The sequence below is a fragment of the Gadus chalcogrammus genome, chromosome 7 (assembly GCF_026213295.1).
Source record: "Gadus chalcogrammus isolate NIFS_2021 chromosome 7, NIFS_Gcha_1.0, whole genome shotgun sequence".
Lineage (NCBI taxonomy): Eukaryota > Metazoa > Chordata > Actinopteri > Gadiformes > Gadidae > Gadus > Gadus chalcogrammus.
In genome coordinates, this window is record NC_079418.1 from 14,496,813 (window position 1) to 14,524,312 (window position 27,500).

Here is a 27,500-nt window from a genome sequence, read left to right on the forward strand (position 1 = left end):
CTACTAGTACTACTACTTATACGGCTACTACGACTGCTATATATCTTGTCTTGGGGACAACCATGAATTATTATTAATAATTTATTTGAGTGGTATGATGAATATATATTTACCAGGGTGTGGGGACATCCATGTCTATTATTAATATTTACAATAATATATATTATACTGTGCAAGGACATTACTGTAATGTGTTTTTATTGTATAATAATAATAATATAGATTCATAATAATAATACAAATAATCTAGTGTGTGCAGACATCCTTGATTAATGGTAATAATCATGCATCGATAATAATCATATAACATATGTTCTAGTATAAGGGGACATTCATAGATTCATGTTACAGTAATAGCGTATTAACAATAACCATGATATTTGCGTTCCAGTATGCGGGGACATCCATGGGCAGTTCTTCGACCTCATGAAGCTGTTTGAGGTGGGGGGCTCACCAGCCACCACGCGCTACCTCTTCCTGGGAGACTACGTGGACCGCGGCTACTTCAGCATCGAGGTACGGTCACACACTCTGGGGCGACACCGCTACGGTTTGAGCAGGGGGGGAAATGAGGCTAACTAGTGGACCGCATGGACTGCATTTATGCAGCACTTTCCTAACCAGTGGGCACTCAAAGCGCTTTACAATCTAAATTTCACACGTTCATTCACACATTCACACACCGACGGCGGTGTCAACCGCCCAAGGCCAGAGCCAGCTGGGCGGGAGCAGTCGGGGTGAGGCGTGTTCCTCAGGGAAACCTCGACCCTCCGAGCCGGGATTCGAACTAGCAACCTTCCGGTTACCAGCCAACCCGCGGCACCTCCTGAGCCACATTTCGCCACCACTAGTGCGGCTAACCATGCAAATCAGATTGAGTCCAGCCTTACAAACCCAGTGTGTCTTTACTGAGCTGTGCATAAGGAACACATGCTCATACAAAAACAAAAACAAATCTGGAAATTCATTCATTCATATGGATTCAGCCGGATGAGTTTAAATAAAATGGAAATCAAAGCACATTGTTCCGTCTCGCTCCACCGGTAGAGCAAGGAATTAACACTGCCATGGTATGGGGTTTGATTCCATATCAATTCCAAACTAGTAGAGCAAGGCATTAAAACTGCCATGGTAATGGGTTTGATTCCCACTGGGTATACTCATTTGAAGACACTCATGAAAAAGTGCCTATGAAACACTGTTTATGTATCTAAGGCACCGTCAATACATGCTGGTGACAGTCCTTGAGCAAGATGAATCATCACAAACAAAGGAAATCATGCATAGGCGAAATCATGGACGGTAGTAATAATTCAAGACATGCGTGTCAGTGTAGTGTTCAGCAGGAACTGTTCCCCGAACTGTCAACATTTTAGTAGAAAGCCATTAGACTAAACATAATGAATATTTTAAGATTTGATCGACCTTGTTACATTATTTATTTAATTTCTGCTTTCATTCAAATGCTTTGATAGTATATGAATGATGTGGATTTATGTGATATTTTTACATTTGCTTTTGCATGTGTGTCTGTGTCTTAATATGCAAACTAACCCTTTGTATTTGTGTTTTCTTTCTTTCTTTACAGTGTGTGTTATACCTTTGGTCGCTGAAAATCCTTTATCCAAAGACGTTATTTCTACTGAGAGGCAACCATGAATGTAGACATTTGACAGAATACTTCACCTTCAAACAAGAATGTGAGTAACACACGTTGTCAAGCTTGTGATAGCTTGTAATAGCTTGTGATAGCTTCCTCTGTTTCAAGACCCCGGATGACAACGACGTGTGTACATCTTTATAAATAGTTTATACATAAAGGAGAGATTCTTCTGAGCTGGAGAGCAACTAGGAACCACAGCGGGGAATATCACTCTGAATCATGTTTCCTGGTTCACTTCCTGTCCTTTATTATTTAGCTTTTCCTCCTTGTTTTGTTTACTCCTGTCTCTTTTTCGTCTCTCCTCTCCTCCTTTATGTCCTCCTTTCTCTCCTCGTTCCAACTCTCCATTTGCTTTTTGTCTCTCTTCTCCTACCTTTTTTGCCTCTTTTCTCCTCCACTCTCCCACTTTATCCATCTCTCCTTTCCTCCATCTTCTCTCCCTCTTTTCCATCCTCTCACCACTACCATATCCTCTCCTCCATTCTCTCATCTCTCCCCATTTTTCTCCTCCCTCCTCTCCTCCTCCTCTCCTGCCTTCTCTCCTCCCTCCTCTCCTCCACCCTCTCCTCCACTCTCTCCTCCCTCCTCTCCTCCCTCCTCTCCTCCAATCTCTCCTCCCTCCTCTCCTCCTCCCCCCTCTCCTCCTCCCTCCTCTCCTCCCTCCTCTCCTCCCCCCTCTCCTCCTCCCTCCTCTCCTCCACTCTCTCCTCCCCCCTCTCCTCCACTCTCTCCTCCGCCCTCTCCTCCACTCTCTCCTCCGCCCTCTCCTCCTCTGGTCGTGTCTCCTCCCCCCTCTCCTCCCTCCTCTCTCCTCCCCTCTCCTCCTCTGGTCGTGTCTCCTCCCTCCTCTCCTCCCCTCTCCTCCTCTGGTCGTGTCTCCTCCCTCATCTCCTCCCCTCTCCTCCTCTGGTCGTGTCTCCTCCCCCCTCTCCTCCCTCATCTCCTCCCCCCTCTCCTCCTCCCCCCTCTCCTCCTCCCTTCTCCTCCTCTCTCCTCTGGTCGTGTTCCCCCCCCTCTCCTCCCTCCTCTCTCCCCTCTCCTCCTCCCCCCTCTCCTCCCTCCTCTCCTCCCCTCTCCTCCTCTGGTCGTGTCCTCCCCCTCTCTCTCTCCCCTCCTCTCCTCCTCCTCTCCTCCCTCTCCTCCTTGGTCGTGTCCCGTGCGATGCGGTTTTCTCACACTGCTGTGGATTGTATCCAGAACTGGCTACTCTGTATTTCAGTTCGACTATTATACGTGGGTTTTATAAAAAGAGAGGAAAAGAGGAAAACAGTACATATGGTTAGGATGTTCATCAAATATGAATAGCCCAGGCCAGTCTTTACCCTTTAACGCCATGAGCTTTGAAAGATACGTGTGATAAGAAAAGACAGGAGAGAGGAGAGTAGGTCAGCCCACAGGAAACACAATCAGGACATTATCGCTCCTCAAAAGAAGGTCGCCTGGTAAAACTCACTCCACACAGCGGCTAAATGTAGCCCCGCTCCGACGTTAGGATGAAAGGGTGAATTCACCCCTCTGCCTCCTCTTACCTCTCCTGTACACCTCAGACTCAATGGCAAAGTAGAAATCATTCAAAGTAAGGAATCCTATTTGTCTTGGTTGACACAGTATGAGATAATGCATCAATGAACAGTTTTCAAAGTCGTGTTGTTGGTGGTGCAGGATAGTTTCAGAGTTATGGTGTTTGACTTTTGTTACAGTGTTTGACCCAGTTGAAAGGTTCTTGGTGCAATTCCCAACGTCCACAGTCTGCATTCCTGAGCAAGATGCCCTTACCCCCTACCTGCTCACGATTGTACTAAAAGTAACAACATAATGTTTTGTGTGATACATAACGGTTAATTCATGGGTTGAACTAACAGCTAGGGTGCTATTACGGCGCTGGTGTAACCTGGGGTAACGCTGGGGTACAGGTATTTGCAGTACAAGATCTAGCAGGCCAGATCCGCTTTAGACTTAAGTGTTGGATGTGTGTTCCCCTTGGACATTTCTGCCCCCTCCCTGCCGCAGGTAAGATTAAGTACTCGGAGCAGGTGTACGACGCCTGCATGGATGCGTTCGACTGCCTGCCCCTGGCCGCGCTCATGAACCAGCAGTTCCTGTGCGTGCACGGAGGCCTCTCACCTGAGATACACACCCTAGACGACATCAAGAAGGTCGGGTGTTCGTTAAATGAGTGCTTGTGAAATGTGTCTGACGTCAAATGGATGTAACCCTTTACCTGCCTCTGCCGTCAATGAATTTACAACACAAACGTTTAAGGTGACATATCATGCCACCAGGTCTTGACTTGGTGTGATTAGCCGCTACAAGACGTTTTGAAACTCTGCCTCTTCTGACGTTCCAAGTGGGCGTGTCCACCTAAATGTATGCTGGATAGATCAGTCTACTTGCCTACCCAGTGGACTGTAGCAAACGTTGCTCCTCTATACATCTAGGTGGACACATGTCGGTTTTTCAAAACGGCTACTAATGGGTGATCAAACCCACACCTGGTGGAATAATATGTCCCCTTTAAGGCAATGACCGGAAATGTTACTTGGTCTTCAGCAGGCAAACTGCAGGTGCAGATCCATGACCCCATGCAGGAAATGTTCGGGAACATTTGCTCTCAATCCTAAGCCCCTTTAATGCCTGTGTCTCTGAACAGAGCGTACATTTGTATGCTGAGCCTTTAACCAAACCAACCCCCTACCATTCCCCCTCTCTGTGTGTAGCTGGACAGGTTTAAGGAGCCCCCTGCCTTCGGCCCCATGTGCGACCTGCTGTGGTCGGACCCGTTGGAGGACTACGGCAACGAGAAGACCCAAGACTTCTTCACACACAACTCAGTCCGCGGCTGCTCCTACTTCTACAGGTGAGATCCGTCTTCACATGGTGTTCACACTGTCGTCACACCCTCTTCACACCATCTTCGCGTTGTCCTCACCCACACCTGGTTCTCCCCTCGGGGTCCGTCGGTCTTATACAAAGTTTCATCAGGAGTTCTAGTCACCAGAAAGTTTCCGGTTTGATAAGATGAATGGATTGATAGATGGATAGATAGAAAGATGGATGGATTAATGGATGATAGATGGATTGATAGATGGATGGATGGAGGATAGTAGATAGATAGATGGATGGATTAATGGATAATAGATTGGTAATAGATGGATGGATGGAGGATTATATGATAGATAGATAGATAGATGGATGGATGGATTAATGGATGATAGCTGGGTGATAGATGGATGGCTGGATGGATAGTTTTGTTCAAACTTTTGATGCGGTATCTCCTTCATTAAGTTGCTTGCTGGTGGAATGTCCTGACCTATATAACCACATGTGGGAACACACACACACACACACACACAACACACACACACACACACACACACACACACACCACACACACACACACACACACACACACACACACTGTTCTACACACCCACACACACACACACATTCACATCCGCACACACAGTGGGCACTTAACACATCATTATGGGTGCATTCCCCAAAGTAATAGATAAAAGTGGCCACAAAACTAGGTTGGCATCTCTATATAAGTACAATCACTGCAGTGCCACAGTACTTATACTGCAGTAGGTCATACTACGTAACGCAGTACTTATACTGCAGTAGGTCTCAGTATATTTGATAAGCTGTACTATTACTGCAGAAGCTTATACTACAGAATGCAGTACTATTACTGCAATACACAGTACTTTCATGGCAAGAGGAAATACTCCATAATGCAGTGCTAATACTACATACCAAAGTGCTATTACTGCCGTAGATCACACTATATAGCACAGTACTATCAATGCAAAAGGTCATCCTACATAACGCAGTACTATTACTGCAGTAGTTCATACTATATAACACAATACTATCAATGCAGCAGGCAATACTACATGAACAGTACTATCAATGCAGTAGTCCATACTACATAGCACTGAACTACCAATGCAGTACACTAGGTCATACTACATAACACAATACTGCCAATGCAGTACAATAGGTCATTCTGCATAACAAAGTACTGTCAATGCAGTAGGTCATACTGCATAACGCAAAACTATAGCTGCAGTACACAGTATTTTCACCTTAGTAGGCAACAGTACGTAAAACAACACTGTCCCTGCAGTACACGGATGTACAGCCACAGTAGGTCGAGCTCCACCACATGCACACTGCAGTACACGGTACTATCTCTGCAGTACACATGTACTATTCCCGCAGCGGGTCATACTGTATAACAGAGTATTCTCTTGAAAGCTACAGAGCCCGATAGCTCTGCTGGCGTTCATCCAGTTTGGCTAGTCATAGACCATCATATTTTAACACATTCCATCTCAGCGTTTAAAATTCACATTCAGGCCGGTTGAGTTGTTATGTAAGCAGCGGAGAAAGCGTTTTGTAATAACTTTAGCGTCACTGTATTCTCTGGCTACCGCAGGAGGCTTCAGGCCTGTGGAGAATATACTGTGTGTAGGTTCTGCTATGATTTCTTATGTCTTTCATTATTTCTTTCTTTTTGGTTTCCTTTTTCCTTTGTGTCTTTCTTTCTTTATTCCTTTATTTCTTTGTTACCTTCCTTGGAAATCATACTGCAGCATTTCTCAGTAAAAAATTGCCTGCAACCAAACAACATCATTTGTAATATCGCAATGAACATTCACAATAACTAACAAGACAGCCGCTCACCATATTTCGGTGAAATGGTTACAGCAGTACAGCTTTCAATATTGTCCTAACATCACATCCATTCAATGATTCCCACAGTCAGAGTATCATGCACTGCTCTAAGAATACCAAACCTTTCCTCACCCTCCGTCTCACCCTCATCCTTGTCTTTCTCTCCCTCTCCCTCTCCCTCTCTCTCTCTCTCTCTCTCTCTCTATCTCTCTGTGTGGGTGTATCTCACTGACAACATTTACATCAACACAAATTACTCTGAAAGAGCTTTGATCATCAATATATTTGATGATATATATTACCCGTTCATGAATCCAGCACTTTAATCACCTACACCATATCAAACAATAGTCAAAATCAACATTACTAACCATATCGTGATGACACCATCATCCAATGGGCTTGTAGGGAATCGTCATGTGACCTCTTGTTTTAGTTCTAATAGGAAGAGGCAGTATGCCGTACAGCGTCACAAGGGCGAGAGCGTTGTCTCGGCAGCAGCACAGGGAGGGTCGAGTTGTTTTTCACCCAGCGTAAACCCCCCAGCGCCTGAATATTTAAAAGCGCTTGTGAAACTTTGATGTGACTGGGTGGCACTGACTCCGAGGAAGGGAAGGGGGAGGGGCATGTTGCAGGATAGGACAGAATGGAAGGGAGGGTCAAAGTAAGCGTTGCACGATAGCTTTTGTTTAATGTCTGAGGGAGCACATTTAATATTATATGAGGTACCAATAAGCTTTTATTCAAAGCCTATTGAAGTGAATTTTTAATTTTGAGACATTGAGGTGCAAGTAGGAGTTAAGGGGCGCCTTTGCACTTGAATGCCTACTGGTGGACTAAGGACATCGGGAATCGAACTTGGTAGCTTCCGGCTGGGAGTCGAAAAGCCAAAACACTGCACCATCCTGCCCCCATTCCATTCACTAATGTTCAGGAAACATTAAGAAAAACTACTTTATTCGTCCAGTCATATTCGACGAGCAGCCAGCCAATGGGAAGGGAGTATTACCCAGGAAAATGTCCAACCAAGGCTGTCTGAACCAATGGCGTCCTCTGTCCCCACAGCTACCCGGCTGTCTGTGAGTTTCTGCAGAGCAACAACTTGTTATCAGTGATCCGCGCGCATGAGGCCCAGGATGCTGGGTAGGTCCACGCGCACGCACACACACACACACACACACACACACACACACACACACACACACACACACACACAACACACACATACACACACACACACACACACACACACACACGCACTTACACACACACACACACACACACACACACGCACTTATACACATGCATTCACAAACACACATGCGCACACACAGACACAATCTCTCACGCATATACACGCTAACACGGACACACATACATGCACACAAACACACACAACACACTAACCCACATATCAGCACGCTAACACACTTACAGTCACACGTACACACACACACAAACACACACATGCACACTAACACGTACACATTGACACACACTCTAACACACACTTAGACATAGGACCCTCAATAATTGACAGCCTAGAAGAATAAAAGTCTATGAAAGAAAATCGTGTCCTGACACATATTTATTCTCGCTATCAATTGTACATTTATAACAATAACTAGAATCCCATTGTGATAACCGTGTGTCACAACAAAGAAGGCTCATATTCACGCCTGCATGAATATTCCATACTCTGTATAAAAGATAAATCATAATAACTGTGAATTGAATATAATAATCTGTGAATTATACAATGAATAACATGAGCCAATAACCGGCAAGCTAGGTGACTGCGATGACAAGCGTGAACTATAAATCGTCATACATCTATATATGTGTTGTTGATGTTACGGTGTTACCGGATGTACCGCAAGAGCCAGACGACTGGCTTCCCTTCACCATCACTCTTCTCCGCCTCCCAACTACCTGCCGATGTTTACAACAACCTAAGTGTCAGACACACTTGTTTGTGCTGTACGCTTTGGATTGCTAGAGCAAAACATAGAATCGTTAACTCTGCTCTTATTAGCGATTTGTATAAGTGATTTATACGCATGTTACTTACCTCATTCCCTTGTCCTTATCGATGCTTTTCTTATGAACCACAACCTTAGACAGCATTGTATAATTTACTATAATCTATTATTACAAATGATCAGTGGAAGCAAGCCAGTTGGAAGTAGTAACAGTGTAGCCCTCATACGTCATTTGCACCTGGTTGTCGTCAGGAGCTACAAAGCAATCTCTTCAAACAAACGTCTGTTACCAGTTACATTTGATTGTGTGAGTCCGGTCCGTTTTGTCCGGTTCATGTGGCTGTGTCCTGGTTTCCCATGGAGATGTGGATGGCGAGCGTGGGTGGGGGGCTGTCGGGATCGCTGACTGTGCATGTGGCTTAATATCTCTCCGATATAACGGCGTCATCCTGGACTTACTGGCGCCATCTGGTGGCGATTCGTTTGCAAATTATACACTATTGCTCGTCTAGGGCCTCCTATTATACGTGTTAAAAAACTAAATAATATTTTAGGATGAAAATGTGTGATAAATCTTTTACATATAACTGTGTTGTACATATATATATAATATATAATGTTTGTTTTCACCGTCCGTCCCCTGCTCTCTCTGTAGCCGCTGTTCTCAAGTACGAGAACAACGTAATGAACATCAGACAGTTCAACTGCTCCCCGCATCCCTATTGGCTGCCCAACTTCATGGACGTCTTTACTTGGTCCCTCCCCTTTGTTGGAGAGAAAGGTATAGGTTACCACTGAATCATCCATCAATCATTTGATAGTGTTTTCAGATAAAACAATGAAGTTACCAATGAGCCAAGACTCAACTCAAATTCTAGTTTTGTAATTAACTGAAACAGAGAAAGCTACAGGATATTTGCATTTATGAAGCAACAAACTAGCTTATTTTTACTGGACAGGATTGCACACATGATTTAAAGAGAAAAAGACCTGTCTGACAGCGACCTAACTTGTGTGTGTGTGTGTCCTTCAGTCACAGAGATGCTGGTCAACGTGTTGAGTATCTGCTCCGACGACGAGCTCATGAACGACGAGGAGGAGATCTTCGACGGTAAGTGTCGAGGAAAAACTCATCCTGATAATAATATCCCAAATGCTACAGACTTTGTTCACATTGCTACGAGCTGATTCACCCGGCCTTTGTATAAATGATAGTTGCACCTTAAAAATGCTCCCTTCCTCTCCAATGAAGGGTTTCATGTTAGTTAGCATTCACAGCTGAGCATTTATATTTAGTGGACTTTGCTGACGCTTTTATCCAAATAATCCATTCATTCACACATAGGGCAGAGGCAACCACGCAGGGCGACAGCAAGCTGGTCAGGAGCAGTGAGGGTTGGGCAGTTACGGTCACAAGTCAACCCGCTCTACCTCCTGAGCTACTGCCGCCCAACAACACAATAAAGTTAACTATAGCAAACGAAGTCCGATACCGAGACCATGCCAATCTCCTGACTTCTTTATCTTGTCGATTCCTTTGGTTGTCTTGCACTCTGCCAGACAACACTGCCCCTGATGTGAAAGGTTCCCTGTAAGAATCATGTACATCCATTGTCTCGCTGAGGGTGCTCAGTAAATACTGCCTCAGTGTCTTCCATGGCCATTGAATCAAATACTTTGTTGTTAAGAAGTGTCAATTGCTTCTTTGACACTAACTTACTTATTACTACAATAAATCATTTTGCATCAGTAAAAACTTAACTCAAACTCCTTAATACTCAAAAGTGCTATGATGTGTTGTGTTGTGCTGTGATGTGATGGGGTTGTGAAGTATTTCCATGTTATGATATGTTTGATGGGTTGTGATGTGTTTCTATGTCATGATATGTTGTTATGGGTTCTGATGTGTTGTGTTGTGATGTGTTGTGTTATGATATGTTATGATATGTTGTGATGTGTTTCGGTGTTGTGATGGGTTTCTATGTTATGAAATGTTGCTATGTGTTGTGATGTGTTTCTACGCTATGATATGTTGTGATGGGTTAGGATGCATGCATAGTGATGTTATGCTAATTGTTTTGCAGCAAACGCCGCCGCAGCCCGCAAGGAGGTGATCAAGAATAAGATCCGAGCCATCGGGAAGATGGCCAAGATGTTCTCTGTGCTCAGGTGAGAGACAGAGAGGAACAGAGAGAGGGACAGAGAGAATGAGTTGGTGTGCTTGTTTGTTGTGTGTGTGCCTGTGCAGCAGGTCTGTGTGTTCGGGTTCGGGTCAGGCTGTCGTAGTTGGGCTTAGGTCTTGTTTTCGAATGTATCATGGTGGTATTGGTGCAGCTGACTGTGTGTGCTTGCATTCATGCGTTATTTCTGCGTTCTTGTGTGTGTGTTTGTGTGTGTGTGTGTGTGTGTGTGTGTGTGTGTGTGTGTGTGTGTGTGTGTGTGTGCGTGTGCGTGTGTGCATGCGCGCATGTGTGTGTGTGTGTGTGTGTGTTGCCTGTGCTTGCGTGTATGTATGTGTGTATGTTGCAGTACGGGTACTGAGTCCATCACTGTGGTTGTTTTGTTCCAGGGAGGAGAGTGAGAACGTGCTGACCCTGAAGGGCCTGACGCCCACTGGCATGCTGCCCAGCGGTGTCCTCGCTGGGGGGGCAGAGACCCTGCAGAGCGGTGAGACACCACCACCACCACCACCACCACCACCACCACCTCCAGAACCTGTCCCTTATATACAGTCTGTATACAAGGGGTTAGGGGTTAGAGCTGCTGCACAGCCACAACCACCGCCGCTTATACACAGCACTCCTTTCTGTGTCTTTACCTCGCTCGCCCTCTACCTCTCCCTCTCTTTGTCTCTAGCTCTCTGACCGGCTGTCTGTGTCAATTCAGTTCAAGTCAATGAATTTCCCCCGTAAAATCGACAGGCAATGCTCTCTGCCTCCATTGCTCTAGCTCTCTAGCCAAAACGGAGTACAATTAATATTTTCACATTTAGTGAGCATAGTGTGGCCTAACTCTCACTGGTTTGTTTCCTTTCTCTCTATATATCTCTCTATGTGTGCCTTTCTCTCTATGTCTCGTTCAATCTCTTTGTCTCTCTCTCTCGCTCTCTTTCCCATGCTCTGTATGTCTCCCTCTATCTCCCATTCCCTTCTCTCTGTCTCTCTCTCAGTGTTTCTCTCTGTATGTCTCTCTATCTTTGTCTATTTCTCTGTCTCTCTGACTCTTTCTCTCTATCTCTGTCTATGTCTCTCTCTCTCTCTCTCTCTCTCTCTCTCTCTCTCTCTCTCTCTCTCTCTCTCTCTCTCTCTCTCTCTCCCTCCTTCCCTGTCTCCATTTATGTAAAAACAATCTCAGAAATTGAATTATAACAAATATGTCAACTGTTGCTAAGTGAGAGTTCATTCTTGGCTTATCGTATAGATCTAGCCTGCTCAGTGCATTCAGCTCAGCCTGTTTGAAGCATTTACATGTCTTGTTTTAAATTAACCCTTTCCTCCTACTCCTCCTCTTCCTCCTCTCCTCATCTCCTTCGCTCCTCTCCTCTACAGCCACTATCGAGGCCATAGAAGCGATTGAGCCAGAGCCAGAAGACTCAGAAGGTAAATATGTTGTTTTCGAGTCAAAATGTTCCGTCTATACAGCTTTTTCCAAAACCGCTATCCATCCACACTGAACCGTCAGCTAAAACCTTCTCTCATTCCAAGACCACTTGAGCTGGATGACATTATAATTGAGTTTAATGTGTTCAGGGACGACAACAGACACAGACACATTATATTATTTGTGCGACAAGTCATTAGAATGCATTGCATTATATAACTTGTTACGTAGTTTATGCTATTGGCAATAGCTGTCCCTAGATAAGATGAGATCTGACCAATGTTCTAACATAAATACAACAGTTAATATACAAAACAATAAAAAAATGCCAGCTGATGTCTGCATGCCATTTGAAGTCTACGTCATTGTTTTCGGTAAAGAAGAAACTGGCTAAACAAAGCCAAAACGGAGTACAATTAATATTTTCACATTTAGTGAGTATAGTGTGGCCTAACTCTCACTGGTTTGTTTCCTTCTCTCTCTATATCTCTCTCTATGTGCCTTCCTCTCTATGTCTCGTTCAATCTCTTTGTCTCTTTTTTCCCATGTCTCTCTCGCTCTTCCCCTCGCTCTGTATGTCTCCCTCTATCTCCCCTTCCCTTATCTACGTCTCTCTCTCAATGAGTTTCTCTCTCTATGTCTATCTTTGTCTATTTCTCTCTCTATCTGACTCTCTCTCTCCCTCTCTCTCTCTCTCTCTCTCTCTCAATGTGTTTCTCTCTCTCTGACTCTCTCCTTCTCTATCCGCCAGGGCGTGGCTTCTCGCTGAAGATCAACTGCTTCGCGGATGCCAAGGGTCTGGACCGTATCAACGAGCGCATGCCCCCCCGCCGGGAAGGCGGCGGCCGCGTCGTCGTCGTCGCGGGCAGCAAGACCATCGCGCCGGAGGCCAACGGCACCGACGACGGCAGCGGGCTGGAGTGACGACCGCGCGGTCGCTGCTGCTGCTGCTGCTGCCGCCGCCGCCGCCACAACGCCGCTGCTGCCGCGCGGTTGCCGCGGTGTTTGCGTCGCTGTTGTTTGAGAACCCTCAGAACCCCCTGTGCTGCCTGACGCGCTACGCCGCAGCACTTATTACAACGCCTCAGAGAACCCAGACAGAAACCAAAACGGGCGGACAGAACACTCACACACTCTCTCTCTCTCTCTCAAAAACCTAGAAACCCATCAAACTTATTTAGAAAATATACACATACAAAACAACCTTGCATCTGGCCACTGCGTGGATACGAGGCCAAGCTTTGACGACCTAGTCCTCTTATCGGGGCCTGAGGAGCCAATAGGGGCTATGGAGGTGGATTGTGATTGGCTGGAGGGCTGCGGTTTGTCTGTTGGATCGCTCACTGATTCGCTAGAGACGACAGAGTGACCGGAATTCCACACGAGTTCTCTCAACTGTCAGGCAAACATAAGAACCCATGAATCATCTCACCATTTCATCCACTGTTTACTAAGATCATCGACAAATTTGTGTCATCTGGAGAAAAGAAAAGAAAATTGTGTTATTATTATTGCGCATCTTTTGATAGTATTGTTAAATATAACTGGAAGAAAAAAAACTTGAGTACCATTGAGGACTGTGTACCTTTTGCAACGTGAAGTCAGAACTTACCAGAGGACTGGAATTGATTGATTTTTTTTCTGGTAGGATGGCACTAATGTATGAGGGAAGAGGCCATTGAGCATGTTTTACAGTCTGTGACCAGTCCACCAAAACAAAACTGCCAAGGTGTCGAACCCGCACCCTCTCTCTCACTAGAGTGGGTATCAAATCTGTGCTCTGCTGTTGCTCTCAACGTCCCTCCATCGTCATCAGCCTCACCGACATCATCATCAGAGAAAGTGTGAAGTGGGCCTGATTCGTACCTCGGTTCACCAGTCCCTGATAACCTGCTAGAGAAACACCCTGTGATTGAGTTCCTCTTCTGCCTCTGAAGAAGTTAAACATTTCAGCGGGTCTAGTTTTTCCTCTGCTGTTTGGACAGTTGGCCACAAGGCCCAACCGACCAACTGCTTTGCCCAGGCCAAAGGAGGAGTTCCTATGCTTTGAAGTGATTGGAAGTGTTGTGGACACAACCTCCCCTCTCCTCCTTTACTTTTCTCAAGAAGAAGAAAGAATCCGATCAGTGTTCCTTCTTGAATGAGGGCACATTTGGACAAGCTACGGAAAAATTACAACGCCATACTCTAGATGCTTGGCTCTGACGCAAACCAGAAAGACATTCTGGGGTTTCAACTGAAATTTGTGAATGTATAAAAACCTAAACATAAAATACGAAAGCTATGACCCTGGTACCAACCACTACCTGCGTCGCTTCTGCTGCGTAGCGTCCGAAGTAAAAAGAAAAGGGGGAGTTTGGGCATTTCCTGTCATGTGATGCACTGACTTTTTTCAGAGGCTTTTAATGCACTTCAAAGTTTTGATGATATTTTCAAAGAATACTCATTCTAATTATTTATTTAGACTAATTTAATATCAATAATCATGACCTCCAAATGCAACGAGACTTGAGGATCTTGGAGGACCTTTATCACAGGAAATAAAATAAAAAGCGTGCACTTCGATAATTACCTTATGGAAATACAATTCAACTATGTTTCAAATGGAAAATATATATAATAATATATATGTTTCAGAACTTGAACTCCATAAAGTTTATTTTTACTGCATGTTTGTTTGTTTTGAGTTTGCTCTGATAGTGAATAGAGAATAATGAGAGAGTATATTCATCTGAAAATAGTAGCCTTCCCTCGATAAACGGTCAGCAATGGCTGGGTTTAGTTTTCTCCTAAAATATCAGGACGTACTTTGGCTATGAAGCCGTTAAGGGAGCTACCTACTCATTCACAGTCCCACCTCATTTAAGATACTATATGCTACACCCTAAAACGCCGCAAGGGGGTGCTAAAGTTACAGAGACAAGAGACACAGAACTGCAGCAAAAATACAACAATACACAAACATTTAAATACGATGCTATTAAGAAATACATAGAATATGGGACACTGGAAGGGTTTTCATCTCTGAGGAATACGCAAAAATGACACATGCTGCCACATACATTTTTAGAATTTCCAGCAGTGAATATTTTTGTACTTTATATTTCATCTTTCTATTTAATCACAGAAGTATATTAATTGTAACGATGAACAATTATGAAAAACAGTGGTTTTTAACACAGCATCTACGGTATGGAACGCATCAACGCATGCAATCAAGTTCCTAATTGTAATGTGATATTCTAATTGTGATAATTGTGTTTCAAAATAGTAAAACTTGAATTATTTTCTTTTTGAACTATATTTGTAAAGTTATATCTGTCTTGGTTTTTTATACATCTTTTTATGGCTTTTTTTCTTTTCTTTTTCGTTTAAATATTATTTATTAATTTATTTTTAATTATGTAGGACTATTTATTCATAACCAATGTTTTTTCATATCATTCTGTATATGGGGAAACACAAGTTTGAGGTTTAACGCCTTACGTTCTCTTCTTTGGTTGTTTTGGTATACACAGGTTGTTGAATAGTGTGGAACAACATACTCTCAGTGAAGCGCAACATGCCACTGCATGAAGCATGGTTTTCAAACGTAAACAAACGAAACACGAAGAGAAAATCATGCGTCTCACATACCTTTGAGCAAAAATGCTATATTTGGAATATATTTATTGCTGATATTCTTAATATTCTTAAGCTTATGGTTACCTTTTTGTTTCACTGTTTACTGGTTACTGCATGGAATACATGCATATTTAAAACACTCATGGATTCTACTGTATTTTGATTTTTCTTACTGTATATCTCTGGGAATATTAGTTTTGGCATTTGACTTCCTAATAAATACACACATTATAAGCATGCCCTATGGGACAAATCACGTTTTTTACTCTTGAATAAAATATGCATGAAAAAATGGTTTTGCAATGTTGTGTTTTTTTCTTACATGATAAGACAAATGGTTAGCAATGTTCACATGTATCTCAACAGTGAAACCCAATGAATTTACTGAAGAACAGCCACCAAATCCCAGACAATCACAAACCTTTTTTTACAATGATGGTATACAAGAGCATATGCTTATAACTGGAACGTAAATTGGACAATTGTATACAGAGTTGAGAACAGTTTAGCTCTTTGTATTACAAAGGTTACATGAAAAGAAAGGTCACTTTGACACTCAAGCACGTGTTAGTCAAAGTTATTTCATTATTTAGTTATTTATCTTCATGTTTGAATGGACATGGGTTGCAATTACATAATCATTTATTATATTAATAAATACAAATAATCATAATAATATTAGATGTATAACAACTATGTAATAGCTTAGCATTCAACTTTAAGTGGGTAAAAAATGCTGTAATTCCCATGAAACCTCCAAGTCATCAATAATGGAGGAAAAAGATGTACATGATGAAGGATGAAAATGCAGATTACGTTGTCCTCCGGATGTGACGTTACAGCGTCTGGCCGCTCTTCCAGCTGATAGCTCGGCTGCTCACCATGGTAGCCCACCTCAAGATACCATAACACAGTGGAAAGACCCTTAGCGATTATCGCATTAGCTTGCCTTTATTTATTTCTGTGTTTGCTGCTAAAAATGACACATCTCGTCCCGAGTACAGCGGACGTCACTACAGGCTGACCCGATAAAGCGAGACGTTTTTTGGTGTGGCGGGCTATATAACATATTGGCAGGGTCTAGTATAGCAAAGCCACTGCTGTCCTTCTGCCGTCTACTTGCTCTCAGATGAAGCTAACGGGCTAGCCTTGCTACGGAGCGCCGTCTTGACACATGATACGGACGCCCTTTGCGGAGGCACCCCGTTACTCGCAAGGCGAGACATTGGATCAGCAGAAATAACCCTCCTATAAAACTATGATCATCGACAAACAAGAGGCCGACCGGCTGATCGAGAAGGCGAAGCTGTGCCTGCGGTCTGGACGCAAAGAGAAGGCTCTCCAGCTGCTCTACGAAGCACAGAAGATCTACCCCAGCACCAGGGCCAGAGGTAAAATTAGCCTTGGGCCATACACACTCTCAGATTTACACCTGTTTATTTCCACCCAACTCAGCAATTAATGTCGAGGCAATCATGCTCTGTGTGGAGAATAAAATGTGATTACTCAACGTTATAACAAAATAATTATTGTGCATTTGCTATACTGTTTTAGATAATATGTTTTTGCATTCACATCCTTCGCTCTTTAGAAGACAAAGCGTAGTCATAGTATTGAAAGGAAATTATATAACGTTATCGTCTATTTAAAGGAGTTGCTTTGACGCAGATCCCCGTTAGATGTTCAGTTTTCAGTTGACATATTAACAGCAGGTTTTGTTTCTTTCTATGTCGAGCAGTTTATTTCCTTTAATATATGTTAATAACTCACACATTCTCTTAATAAGTAGCTTGCTGTGCTCCTTGTGTGTAATTCAAGTATGCAATACACACAGATACTTGCGGTTCAGTACAAGGCCAGTTGGATAACAAATGACAATCACCCTTGACCCTGTGCTCTGTGTGTTCCTTCAGTGCTAATTGATGCCATCTTGAGGAACGGCTTCACTGGATCTCCTCCAGAAGACCAGGTTCCTCCCCCGTCCGGCTGGCGGGACCAGGACTTTGGGGCTAGAGATGGAGAAGGAGGAGGAGGAGGTGGAGGAGGAGTAAGCGGGGACGAGAAGAAGAGTTACACCGAGGAGCAGCGCCAAGGTGTTCACAGGTGTGCACTTCAACCACGGATGCACACACACACACAAACGCACACAAACGCACACACAAACGGCACACAAACACACACACACACACTCACACACACCGACACAAATACACGCAGGATTTATGTTACTCTGTCTGAGCCTTTCGGCAAATGCGACAAAACCATTGTCAATGCTAAATAAGGGTTTGTGTACAGTTATATTATTGAAATAAACATAAAACACACGTTGCATGAAACCACGTGTCTCAGCCTGTGGAGTCACCTGTAGCAAATAGCGTCCTCAGGAGGATTGGAGGCTCTGATGAAGGGATCCGAGCAGTAGGTCGCCGCTCCCACAGTCAACATGGGAGCGGGTTTCTTTGCTAAAACGGCAAAACATAAAATGACCCAACAAGCAAACGTCTGAAGTGCCGTGAACTTGCAGGATAAAGAATTGTAGGGACTTCTATGAGATCCTGGGCATTGCCAAGACTGCCAGTGATGAAGACCTGAAGAAGGCCTACAGGAAGCTGGCACTGAAGTTTCACCCGGACAAGAACTGTGCCCCCGGAGCCACAGACGCATTCAAAGGTATCACAAACCAAACCACTATCATGCTCATTCACAACAATTGTTCTCCTGGTAACACATGGTAACACATGCCTACCACACATCATCTTTCATTCATTTTTATCCGTGGGACATTTGCATAATATATAACAAAGACATCTAACTATCAAGAAAGTGTATACTGTTCACAAAAATGTACAGATCGGGGTACATTTTTTTCCTGATTGGTATTAAGTTACAGCCAAGCATGTTTACCGTTGACTTATATCTGTAACAAATATATTTTAAATATCTAAAATAAAAAATCCCTAAAATCCCTACGACCCCTGGTGTTTCAATAGCTTAGCTTTTCTGTCTTCAAACCATGTTTCTAAAGCACCCATCCAACATGCCCCCCCCCCCGACCCACCAGCAATCGGGAACGCGTACGCCGTTCTGAGTAACCCGGAGAAGCGGCAGCAGTACAACCAGTACGGCGAGCAGCCCCACCCGGGCGCCGGCCCCCCGACGCAGACGGCCCAGGCCCGCAACGCCCGCTACCGCAGCTTCAACCGGGACTTTGAGGCCGACATCAGCCCCGAGGAGCTCTTCAACATCTTCTTCGGTGGGAGGTTCCCTACAGGTAGGAGGGGCTGGGGGTGGAGGTGGGGGGGGGGGGGGGGGGAAGGTGTGGTAAGGTCATGGTTGTTGTATTACATGTATGTAGGGAAGACAGTGTAGTGGCTCTTATCTCTAGGCTAGCTCCGGCTGAAAGGGTCTGGCCCTCACCAGACCCTTTCACCTTCCTTGAGGCAGACGCCCTAACCCCTTGATGACATTTATCAAAAATAAAATCACTGTCACTTTGGATGGAAGTGTCCACGAAGTGACGACTGCCGACCTCTCTTACATTTCAAGATATGTGAGACCTGTATTATGTAAAAAATGTATGTTTTCTCTGTATATCTTGCCTGAATGCATCAGTTGGTACATGCACATGTGTTTATGCATGCATTTTGTTTGTGTGTGTGTGTGTGTGTGTGTGTGCGTGCGTGCGTGCGTGTGTGTGTGTGTGCTCTCAGGAAACATCCATGTCTACACCAATCAGGGTGCTTCCTACTCCCAGTTCTACCAGCCGCGCCGTCGGCGGGCCTTCGAAAGGCGGGAAGAGGAGCCGGATGCGAACGCCAGCCAGGTGAGGCGGTCGTCATGACGATCAACCTGGGAGCCAGACTTTCTCAATCAGTGAAGCTTTTATTTGTATGGCGCTTTTCATGCAGAATTGCTTTAAAAAGTGACTTGTAAGGGAAACAACACAATGATAAGAGTTCTCATAAAGATAAACCTCAGGTTGATTCATACAAATTAAGGTGACACACTAATGGGTTAGAAGAAAGCTGAACTTGAAAGGGTATGTTTGAAGATTTAGTTGTAAACATATTAACTGATTGTGATGCATTGCAGATGAAATGCTGCCTCTCTTTCTGTCTGTCTCTTTCTTGTTCTACATCTTCTGTATCTCTCTCTCTCTCTCTCTCTCTCTCTCTCTCTCTCTCTCTCTCTCTCTCTCTCTCTCTCTCTCTCTCTCTCTTGTTCACACTCTTAGGCCCAATCCCATTTCCACCCCTTACCCCTTCCCCTTTCCCCTCCCCCTTGTTTTGAAAGGGTAAGTGGAAGGGGTAAGGGTAAGGGGGAGGGGTAAGGGGTAGAAATGGGATTGGGCCTAAACCTCTCTCGTTCTCACCCTCTGTCTCTGGTCAGAACACGTTCACAGCGTTCCTGCAGCTGCTCCCAGTGTTGGTGTTGATCCTCATCTCCGTGTTCACCCAGATGATGGCCACAAACCCCCCTTACAGCCTCTTCTACAAGCCGTCAGTCCCCCACGCTGCTCTCCCACCGCACGCCAGCCCTAACACACACCCCGGGCCCCCGGCCCCAAGTCTGGTCCACAGAGGGCCATGACAGTATTAATTTATAGCACAGCAAACACACCCAAATCTAATCTAATTTAGATGGATCCATTTGTGTGTCATTGGTGTGTGTGTGTGTGTGATTATTTAATTAGATTATATGTGTGTTCATTTAATTGTGTGTCTGTGTGTTTTTATTTTTTGGTGTGTTTGTGTTCATTTGTTTTTGTGTGTGTTTATCTGATCGTGTGTGTTTGTTTATTTCATTTGCGCGTATGGATTTTTTTTGATTGCGTTTTTGTTCCCAGGGCGATGGGCCTGGTGGTGTCAAGGGAGACCCAGCACATGGGCGTGCCATACTACGTTGACAAGAGCTTTGAGAAGGAGTACCGGGGAGAGTCCCTGGACGAGCTGGAGAAGACCATCGAGAGCGACTACATCGACCACCTGCAGACCAGCTGCTGGAAAGAGAAGCAGCAGAGTACGTCAGGAGCTCATGCACGCCGCGGGGGCCCTACTCGTGCACCATTCCAAAGCCCACGCACTAACTACTCATGCAACCCTCATGCACTCGTTGGGCACTTCTGGTGTCCTACTGAACACTGCACATGCAAGAGTATGCATTAATCGTGCAAAGCTCAAGCAAAACGTGTGCACTAGTGCAAAAGTCTTGCTACGACAGGGTTTCCAGTGGTTCTTCTTAAACAGGCAACAGAATGTCTGAGCGAGCGAGTTAGGGTGGACTCAGTGGATTACAGATAACAGCAACAAGCTCCTTAATGTATCTGTGTGCATTAGGGATGTGTCGGTCGCGACCGATTCGTTACAACGAACGAATCCCGAACGTGAACGACAAGAACTGGTTCCCCAAAACAAGAAGTTCTTGATTCTTTCTTTTAAACATAAACCAAAAATATGGTCACGTAAATGAAATATACAAACGAACAGAGCTTTGTCTCCCCGCGACTTATATTGATTGAGTCTACAACGTTCTCAAAGATTCAGCCAATGAGAGGGAGCAATGGTGTTGCAATGGCACCTGGGTAAACCAATGACAAGGCGGTACCGTCGAATATGCGCACTTTCTGTCTGACGTATCTTGGGTCATACCATTCGACGTGGGGCCACTCATATATCCCCCTACATTTTTTCGAAAATAGACTTGACCTCCATCTGTTTATTGGATAAACGCATTTCCCAATCCCAGGAGTCTTTGCTCCATTTTACGTCAATTTAAGAACAAACAAAGAAATTAAACTGCAGTTCGTATTTTTTATTTATGACCATGAAAGTTCGGTAATGCCTGAACAATGAAGAATTAAATGTAAAGTAAAATACAATTATAAATGTAAAACCATGAATGAAATATAGAGAGTAAGCAAGTGGTATAAATATTGGTGGGACGTTTGGTTATACTTCATAGTGTATCTTCTCGATTTCCACAGGGTTTAGAGCCTAGAAGTGGTTTAAATTATGCTCACGGCAGTCTCGCGGGGGGGGGGGCGGCAGACACCAAATGACGTAATCTGACGTACCGAACAAAGCAAAACGAACGAATCAAATAAACGAATCGTTATAGTGAACTGAACTGAAAGAACTAGTTCCCGGAAAATAATCATTTTGCCCATCCCTAGTGTGCATGTATGTGAATTCACCGACAGTCGCTTTGTATAGAATATAGAAAAACTGAGTTATTATCCATTTATAAAAAATAATTGAACTATTTAGTGGTCAGAGACCCCTCTTGTTTCCTCATTGAATTAAATTGCTCTAATCGACACCATCTCCCCTCTCTCTCTCTCTCTCTCTCTCTCTCTCTCTCTCTCTCTCTCTCTCTCTCTCTCTCTCTCTCATTACTCACTCCCTCCCCTCCCTCTCTTTCAGAGTCAGACCTGGCCAACCTGGGCCAGCTGTACAGAGACGACCGGCTCAAGCAGAAAGCGGAGTCCATGCGCCTGGACAACTGTGAGAAGCTCAACCGCTTCATCGGACGGCAGAGGGGCGATTAAAGTCGGTGGAACAAGAAAAAAAACAAGAACAAGGACGGCTTCATTTGTCAGGTTCGTCTTGGGAGTAGGAAAGTCTTTTTGTTTTAGTTTTATTTAAAGAATCAAAAGGACTGGAGAAGAAAGTCGGATTTATGAGAAATGATACGGATGGATGATGGATTTTTGAGAAAGCGTTTTTGGTTTGGTCGGCCATGTTGGCAGACAGCTGGTGTTTTCCTTTTCCAGTTTGAGGGAAGAGAAGTGTCTGGCGGCCTTGGGGGGGATTTGAAGGGGAGGAAAAAGGGGGAAACGCTCACTGGTGGCAACAGCGGTACACTGTAGGCTTTGTACTTTCTTATATTAAGGATCTCTTAGGGGCTGAAATGTCCGGAATGTTCTGGGGCTTTTTTCCACACGATCATGTCCGTGTCCCTAACGGTAGTTCTTCTAACCAACTGACATAATATCCAGATTTATTTATTTATTTAACTTATTTTATTGTAGTCCTGTGATTGAGCTAATTTAAAATGAAGTAGTGTTTCATATATATCGTGTATGAAGTAACATAAAATTGCCACTACTGTGACTGTTGATTCTGTACTATACCAATGCAGAACTTGTACTTGTTAACATGAAATTAGCTTGACAAGTATAAATAATTTCCCCTGGTTTCTTTCATGCATTAGGACCGTGTAGTTGAAAAGGTAGCGAACATAGCATAATTTAAACAAACACATTATATCATGTGTTTGTTTATTTTTACGCTAACATATTAATATATTGTTCTTGGTTAAAAGGCTTGCACCTTCCAAAAAAAAATACTAATGTATAAGCTGTTGTTTTGTCACCCCTATGATACATTATATGTCATCCTTAATATGTTCACTTTTTGTTAAGATTTAACCATTCACTGTAAAGGGTTAGCCAAAATTATACGTTTTCTCATGTTTCGCTAATGGTATAAATGTAACGATTCTTAAAAGATGTCTACTGTAGCTTGGTTGTCACAAGCGGGTACTAAATTTTGTCCCATCTCTTCACCTCACTGTTTAATTTGGGAGATCTGACTTTCCGGAAACTCCTGATGGTCACGCATGTTCACACTTCAACAAGGATAGAAAAATTCTTTCTCTGAAAAAATGACTGGAATGCGGCACCAAGTTCAACAACAACACAGGAATATTCCACGATCGATCTGCGTTTCTACATACAAGAAAGATATTTTCCTTTGAGTAGGAATCCTCAAAGACTTTTCTATAGCCTCTCCACTAGCCTCTTAACCTGGACAACCTGTACAGTGGCATGACCTCCACATGACCCGAACTGTTCCCTGTGCTTCCACCCCATCCTGACGTTCTGCAAACCTGTCTTAATTTAAAAAACGTAACCTCATATTCAACTAGACTCTCTTGACGTTCTGTCACAATTGTCATTATGATGCAGTCAGGCTGTTTCTTGACCAGGTTCATCTCGATGCATCCGAATGTCCTTTCACCCTACCTTTGCTCTACCCTAGTGAACTCCCCCCCAAATACACATACACACACACACACACACACACACACACACACACACACACACACACACACACACACACACACACACACACACACACACACACACATTTCCTGTAACCCAGTGAGTGCGTGACCGTTCACGCTCTTCCTCCTTAAGGTTTCACCCCCTCTGCTGCATGCCCCCCAGTAGGCAGGCCCCAGCGATGTCTTTCATTAATATACTCTTTACCTGAACAACCTGTTCCCTTCTGACCCTCGCTGTTTCACACATTCAAATAACCTGGACAGTATTTGTGTGACATATACCGGTACACATTGCTTTAAGGCAGAATGATCAGCAACCAAAACTAAAATTTCATTTTTCACATGCATTAGCAAATTATTATTATTAGTTCACTTTTAGAAAGATAACTACGATACTGAAGAATTCATTTTTTAAAATGAAGTATATCAAACAATATTTCAAATGAAAATTGTGTTTAAATTGATTTCGGCCTGTCTATCAAATAGATTTAATGAATGGAATTCTAGCCTTTTGGCTGCTTATTATTGATCCAGCCAGTGGTTTGAAAGGAAACAGCTGTATACAGGTATGTATACAGCTACAGGTGTGTTTCACTGTACAGGTGTATACAGGTACAGGTGTACACAGGTGTGTATGCAAGTGTGAGTACAGGTGTGTATACAGGGATGTATACTGGTGTGTGTATAGGTACAGGTTTGTGTACAGGTTTATACAGGTAAAGGTGTGTATACAGGTGTATATACAGGTATAGGTGTGTATACAGGTTTAGGACTATGTACAGGTGTATACAGGTATAGATGTGTGTGCAGGTGAATCGTGCTGACACCTGTTGGTATGTGTTGTTTGTATGAAGCACAATATCAGGCTGGTTTATTAAATTCTTCTTTGACAGTTATTCTTCTGTTTTATATTTCTTCAAGAAAACAAAACAACCGTTTGGGTCCAATGAGTTTATTACATTATAAATCATTACACAACAGTCACACATGTAGCAAAACTATACACAGTCAAAAATACACATAAACACAGGGGATCTAGATGTTATTGTCAATTTCACTGTATTTGTATTTTATTTATAATTGCACACACGCTTTATGGACATGGTTTAACTTTGATTAAAGTTAGAACATTGTTTGTGCATGTGAGGACTCAAACACAATTTTAGTCGCACTGGGAAGGTAATACAATAATACCATGTTACAGCTGGCAATCACACAGTTGCTCAAGGAAAAACATATAAACAAACCACCATCCTATACTAAGATGGTGGTATGTCCTTCCAACACAGGGGTCAAAACCATCAGGCCAAGCCCAGTGTTTTACGGGCTGCAGACTGCTATATTTCTTGTTTTCGACCCCCTGGTAGTTATTTCGCCCCCCTGGGAGTCTAAACCAACAGCCTGGCAGTCATAATAAAACATAAACAATGGAAATACTTATTTTCAGTATATTATGTACTGTCACGGTAACAATACAATCAGATGAAGACCACAAATGCAATAGTCAAAACATACATGTTTATAAACGGAAATGGAAGAAGCATAGGACAGTATGGTTAGAAATGGGCGATATATCATGTTTTTCTCTGCTTCTAAGATTAAACGCGGCGTCTTGGTTGTCTGTTGATGGAACCAACGCGGCAGCACTGCCACTAGGGGAGAGGTTCATCTTAAGAATCCAGTTATCTGTTGATAATATTGGTATACTGGCTGCACACACACACACAGACACACACATACACAAGCAGAGTTTCAGCCCGTAAATCTATCTAGGTAGAACATGAAAACACGGTCTTGTATAACACTAGTATTAGTCAGTATTTGCAGTTGTAGTAGTAGTAGTACTATAAGTGGTATCACAGCTGCAAGGTAGTTAGGCAGTCTTTAGTAAGAATTAATGTTGTTAATCATCTTTTTTAACATCCCATAATACTCACTTACTCCACATATCAGACTTCAGTGCTGTGATGCGCCTTTTTTATGAAATGTATTCGGGTTAACTTGTCAATCACGAAAATATTTTGTGCATTAGTGATAGAATCAAACAGTATCAGACCCACATGCGCACAACACACATTGATAAAAACATTGACTTATTCTTTACCAAACTAGAAGTGTAAAAGTGTTCCCAGATAATTAACTGAAATTATCTTTGGCATTCGGGCATTAGTAATCACCTCATTTTTCTTTGTTAGTCAAGTCACTGCAGGAGAATATTACTGTAAGTCTACATAAAGGTGAAGGTGGGCTGTGGTTAGTGTTGTATAAGTAGGTTGTGACCTTTGTGTGCCCTAACTGTTAAAGTAGAAATGCTTTTCATGAGCTCAATTAGCCTTTCACAACAGTAACAGTTTTCATCAAACCCTGTTTTGTGCTGATATGGAAAACCGATGCAACTAAATGGATGAAAATCAAAATGTAATTCAGTCCAGGGACCAACGAATGCAAGTAGTCATTTCTTCATCTTGAGGTCTGCTTCAATGGCACAGCGGCGCCCCCTAGTGCCCCCATCCTGTACATTCACGCGCACGCACACACACACACACACACACACACACACACACACACACACACACACACACACACACACACACACACACACACACACACACACACACACACACACACAGGACACTGTGCTTCAGGCTAAGACTAACATTTGCATAGTGAGTTGATTGACGACTCTTTAATAAAGTAATAACTAACTAAATAATAAGTACGGTAGCTAATATTTGGGGGAAATTAAATCACTGTTTTTCACTGTTACTAGTCACTAACTTGTTACGTAATCAACTTTGCAAGAAGAAAATATTACACACCATTACCCATTAGTTCACGATACAATAGCTGATGAACATGCATGCGTTTGTGCCTACATGAACAAGCATGCGTTTGTGCCTACATGTGTAGGCTGCGTTATTATGTAAAAAAAAAAAGATGTCTGGCACAGATGTAAGGATGTACTGAGGGGGCACTTACAAAGAGAGACAGCAGGAAGGCAGGGGAGGCCATAGTCACACAATCCTGGAGAGAGAGAGAGAGAGAAAGATGGAGAGAGGGGGAAAGAAAGAAGGAGCGACAATGGCAGATAAAAGACTTAATCAGTTCTAGATTATCGACCAACCCTTAAGTAGGAGCAGCACGCCTACTCTCTTTCACCCCCCCCCCACTCACCTTATCCGTGGCGTGGTCCTGCCTCCTCGCCTGCGTTCCCTCTTGGCTCCTCCCCCCGCCGGCCCCGCACCCTCCCCTCTTGGCCCCTCCCCCAGCAGCGGCGGCCTCCGCGGCGGTCTGCATGATGAGCTGCGTGGCGAGGAACTGCTGGACGTGCTCGAGCACGTCGCGCTGCATGTCCAGCGCCATGAGGAACACGTCGTGGTCCAGGCTGTTGTACATGACGGCGTTGTGGAACATCAGCATCATGTCCCGCTGGAACTCGGCCGTGCTGCGCACCGCGCCCGCCTCGATGTTCCTCTTGATGGTGGACAGGTCCATCGGCCTGGCCGGGAGGTCGCACACACACACACACACACACACGCACGCACGCCGGACGCATGCACGCACACGCACGCACAGCGGACGCACGCACGCATGCATGCACGCACACATACGCACACACACACACGCACACACGCACGCACGGCGGACACACGCATGCACGCACACGCACACACACACACACACACACACAATCAATATATGTAAAGCTGTTTTTGAGTTTGCATATAAGGTATTCATAAGAAAAACCCATACAAAATCTAAATACGGTACAATACACACTGACAGATTTTCGGATCAGTACGGATCAGCAAGTCAATGGATTTACATTTTGGCGCATTTAGCAGATGCTTTCATCAAAAGCGACTTAATGCACACATTCA

General features: G+C 43.8%; 3 protein-coding genes and 1 long non-coding RNA gene across 4 annotated transcripts in view; 2 read left to right on the plus strand and 2 right to left on the minus strand.

Moving 5' to 3' along the window:
- LOC130385987 (protein phosphatase 3 catalytic subunit alpha-like) overlaps positions 1–12,852 on the plus strand; it is a 13,225-nt gene extending 373 nt beyond the window's left edge. Inside the window, exons 2-13 of the mRNA XM_056594775.1 lie at positions 358–516; positions 1,589–1,700; positions 3,674–3,819; positions 4,381–4,520; positions 7,412–7,488; positions 8,207–8,302; positions 8,984–9,109; positions 9,362–9,439; positions 10,413–10,497; positions 10,898–10,995; positions 11,877–11,927; positions 12,680–12,852. Coding sequence (XP_056450750.1) covers positions 358–516; positions 1,589–1,700; positions 3,674–3,819; positions 4,381–4,520; positions 7,412–7,488; positions 8,207–8,302; positions 8,984–9,109; positions 9,362–9,439; positions 10,413–10,497; positions 10,898–10,995; positions 11,877–11,927; positions 12,680–12,852 — 1,341 coding nt within the window. The remainder of the gene's footprint in view (positions 1–357; positions 517–1,588; positions 1,701–3,673; positions 3,820–4,380; positions 4,521–7,411; positions 7,489–8,206; positions 8,303–8,983; positions 9,110–9,361; positions 9,440–10,412; positions 10,498–10,897; positions 10,996–11,876; positions 11,928–12,679) is intronic.
- A 3,540-nt stretch (positions 12,853–16,392) lies between these two features.
- LOC130385339 (dnaJ homolog subfamily C member 18-like) lies at positions 16,393–23,985 on the plus strand. Its single transcript, XM_056593808.1, has 8 exons — positions 16,393–16,943; positions 17,466–17,655; positions 18,077–18,222; positions 18,614–18,823; positions 19,263–19,375; positions 19,942–20,051; positions 20,399–20,571; positions 21,975–23,985. The coding sequence occupies exons 1-8, from the start codon at positions 16,811–16,813 to the stop codon at positions 22,097–22,099; spliced, it is 1,200 nt and encodes a 399-aa protein (XP_056449783.1). The 5' UTR covers positions 16,393–16,810; the 3' UTR covers positions 22,100–23,985.
- A 580-nt stretch (positions 23,986–24,565) lies between these two features.
- Positions 24,566–26,835, minus strand: LOC130385351 (uncharacterized). The gene is made up of 3 exons (XR_008895995.1): positions 26,794–26,835; positions 26,599–26,643; positions 24,566–26,131 (listed from the first exon to the last, which is right to left on the minus strand). It is a non-coding gene; the product is annotated as an uncharacterized LOC130385351 (long non-coding RNA).
- Positions 26,836–26,868: 33 nt separating this feature from the next.
- The window catches only part of LOC130385988 (bromodomain-containing protein 8-like), a gene marked incomplete at its 3' end in the record, with an annotated part of 10,259 nt that continues 9,627 nt past the window's right edge, over positions 26,869–27,500 (minus strand). The window contains exon 18 of the mRNA XM_056594776.1: positions 26,869–27,118. Coding sequence (XP_056450751.1) covers positions 26,869–27,118 — 250 coding nt within the window. The remainder of the gene's footprint in view (positions 27,119–27,500) is intronic.